Here is a 2,753-nt window from a genome sequence, read left to right on the forward strand (position 1 = left end):
CATTTTAACTGCAAATAAAAGGCAAATCACAAATATTTAAATTTTTCCCAAGTGACCTCATTTGTGAGAAGGCTTTCCACTGCTGTCCTGAAGGCCTCTTCTCTCCACATTCTTCCCACTCAACACATCCCACCTCCCAATCTTCAGAAGATTCTGTTTCCAGAAGTAAAGTTGCACTCTGGGTATTGCAGTGTCACTAGGTAGCTGAGAGCCTACAGTTATCCCCAGCCTCACAAGACAACAAGAACAGCAACACCCCACCCCAGTGCAAGACAACAGCAACAACAGCAACAGCCTCCAGCAAAGGCATTCTCAGTGACAGAGGCTTCTAGTCCGCATCTCGCCTGCCTCTTTCCAGCTGTGACATCCCAGCCCTGTCTTCACAGCCTAGTCCCTCGGCTGTGACTGCTCATTTTTCTTGTAAAACTCTTTAAAATTGATACATGTGGGTGTTTTGCCTGCATGATTTATGTCTGTACACCTCTTGTGTGTTTGATGCCTGCAGGGGCCAGAGGGTGTTGGGATTCCCTGGAACTGGAGTTTCAGACAGTTGTGAGCTGCCCTGTGGATGCTGGGAATTGAACCAAGTCCTCTGGGAGAGCAGCCAGCGCTTTTAGCCGTTCCAGCACCCGCTCACCCTGAACCTCCCTTCAAGAGCTGCATTCTTTTCTCTGTTGCTGACTGGGCCATGTTAACTGCTGCACCTTAGACTTGTCCACTCTACAGCACAAAACCCCACACTTGTGTCTATGTACTTATTTCTCCCATTTCACCACGGCTCTCCTTGGAACATGCCTTAGGAAATCTTTGTTCCTTCAGTGGCTAGCAGGCCTCTTGGCATCCTGTTGGAGCTTACTAAACTCTGGCCATATTGATTCCTCCTTAGCCTTAGCTGAGTCACCGAATAAAGGCGTTGGCTACTGTCCAAAAGACAAATCATCCAGGTCACAGTGTGTCCACCTCCCAGAAGAGGCCAGACTTTCTACTGGCCATGTGTTTAAGAGTCAACAATGGGTGGAGGGGTCAGTCACAGAGAAGCGGATTTTAGATCCTCCAGACACTGGCAGCAGCGCTGGTGAGGCTGCAAACACAGGGCGTGGTCTTACCTGGTGGAGGAAGAGGGGCAGTGCTCTGGAGTCCATCTGCTCCACCTCGCCTCGGATCAGCGAGAAGAGTGGCTGCAGTGCTGGTGCTGGAGCTTTTGGGGGTTCATTAGCGTTCACTCCGGCAGCCTCCTCAGCATCGGCCTGCAGCTCTGCATTCACTGTCTGCATTAAAGGTACAGCAGCTCCTACTGGACAGGAAGGAAATGACTGCATCAGGCTAGACCCTGTGATGGAGGAATGTTTTTAAACTATCACTCCCACAGATGAGAAAACGTTCAAGTAAACTAACCACATGGGGGAAAAAAACCAGAAACCATAAACAACTGTCCTCCTCCAGTGAGCGATTTGTGCTTTGTCGTTGCTAGGAGCCCCGATGGAGCCATTTCCGCAGAACTAGAACTGAGTATCAGTGAGAAGGGGCTGAGAAGACAGGGAGCTCGGTTAGTCAAGGGTTTGCTTTACAAGTATGAAAACCCAAGCCAATGCCCGGAAGTCACATAAAAAAAAAATTCGGGCATGGTAGTACACGCTGGTAATCCCCCTGCTGGAGAGACAGGTGGACTACTGAAGGCTTGCTGGCCAGTCAGCAGACCCCTTGATGAGGTTCAACCTAGCAAGAGACTGTTTAAGAAAAAAAAAAGTGATGGTATCTGAGGGCTAACATTTAATATTGTCCTCCAGCCTCAATATGGACACACACACACAATCGTGAACTTCAGAGCTGTATAACCCACACCTCTATTTTACCCCTTGAGACAATGTTCCCTACTCAGACAGAGCCCACAGGGCAAAGAGCTTTGGACAAGGAAGGAGCCAGGGCCCCGTTACTACATTATTTTTCAGGTGACCTTAGATTAGAATATTACTCACTGTAAATGGATTTAAGTTCTCCGCTTTCTCCTAGATCTGAACAACTAAAACAGTCAAAGATCCACAGAGATTCTGAGGATTAAGAAACGGATGGAGCGCTAGGCTCGGTGGCACACGCTAGGCTCGGTGGCACACATCTGTAATCCCATCAGTTGGCAAGTAGAAGTTGCAAGGTCTGAGGATCCATGTCGTCTTGAGCTACACAAGGAGTTTGAAGCCAGACTGGGCTACAGCAGAATCTGTCTCAAAAGAACAATCATACTGGAGCGCTAGATATAGGAAAATACCTGAGGCTTGCTGGCCTCCCAATCTAGCCAACCAGCCTTGGGTTCAACGAGAGACTGTCGTAGTTAGGGTTACCATTGCTGTGATGGAATACCATGATCAAAAGCAAGTTGCGGGGGAAAGGCTTATTTGGCTTATGCTTCCATGTCACAGTTCATCCATGAAGGAAATCAGGACAGGAACTAAATCAGGCAGGAACCTAAAGGCAGGAGTTGATGTAGAGACTACAGAGGGGTGCTGCTTACTGGTTTGCTCTTCATGACTTGCTCAGCCTGCTTTCTTATAGAACCTGGGACCACCAGTCGAGGGGTGGCACCACCCACAATAGGTTGGACCCTCCCACATCAATCACTAATTTAGAAAATATCCCACAGTCTTGTCTATGGCCCGATTAAAAAAAAAAAACCTGCACAGAAAGAAACTCAGTCTCAAAATCTCTCTCTCCCTATATATAATATAAAATAATAAGGTGGTAAGTTGAGCATCCAAACT

The 2,753-nt window shown here is 47.9% G+C and overlaps 1 protein-coding gene across 2 annotated transcripts in view; it reads right to left on the reverse strand.

Moving 5' to 3' along the window:
- Window positions 1-2,753, reverse strand: part of Cnst (consortin, connexin sorting protein) — an 84,561-nt gene that overhangs the window by 31,887 nt on the left and 49,921 nt on the right. The window contains exon 3 of one of the 2 annotated variants that reach the window (XM_005348980.3): window positions 1,107-1,291. In XM_005348980.3, coding sequence (XP_005349037.1) covers window positions 1,107-1,291 — 185 coding nt within the window. Of the gene's footprint in view, window positions 1-1,106; window positions 1,295-2,753 lie in introns of both variants that reach the window. The other variant, XM_005348979.3, reaches the window with a different exon arrangement.

Source organism: Microtus ochrogaster, chromosome 6 (genome assembly GCF_000317375.1).
Source record: "Microtus ochrogaster isolate Prairie Vole_2 chromosome 6, MicOch1.0, whole genome shotgun sequence".
NCBI lineage: Eukaryota > Metazoa > Chordata > Mammalia > Rodentia > Cricetidae > Microtus > Microtus ochrogaster.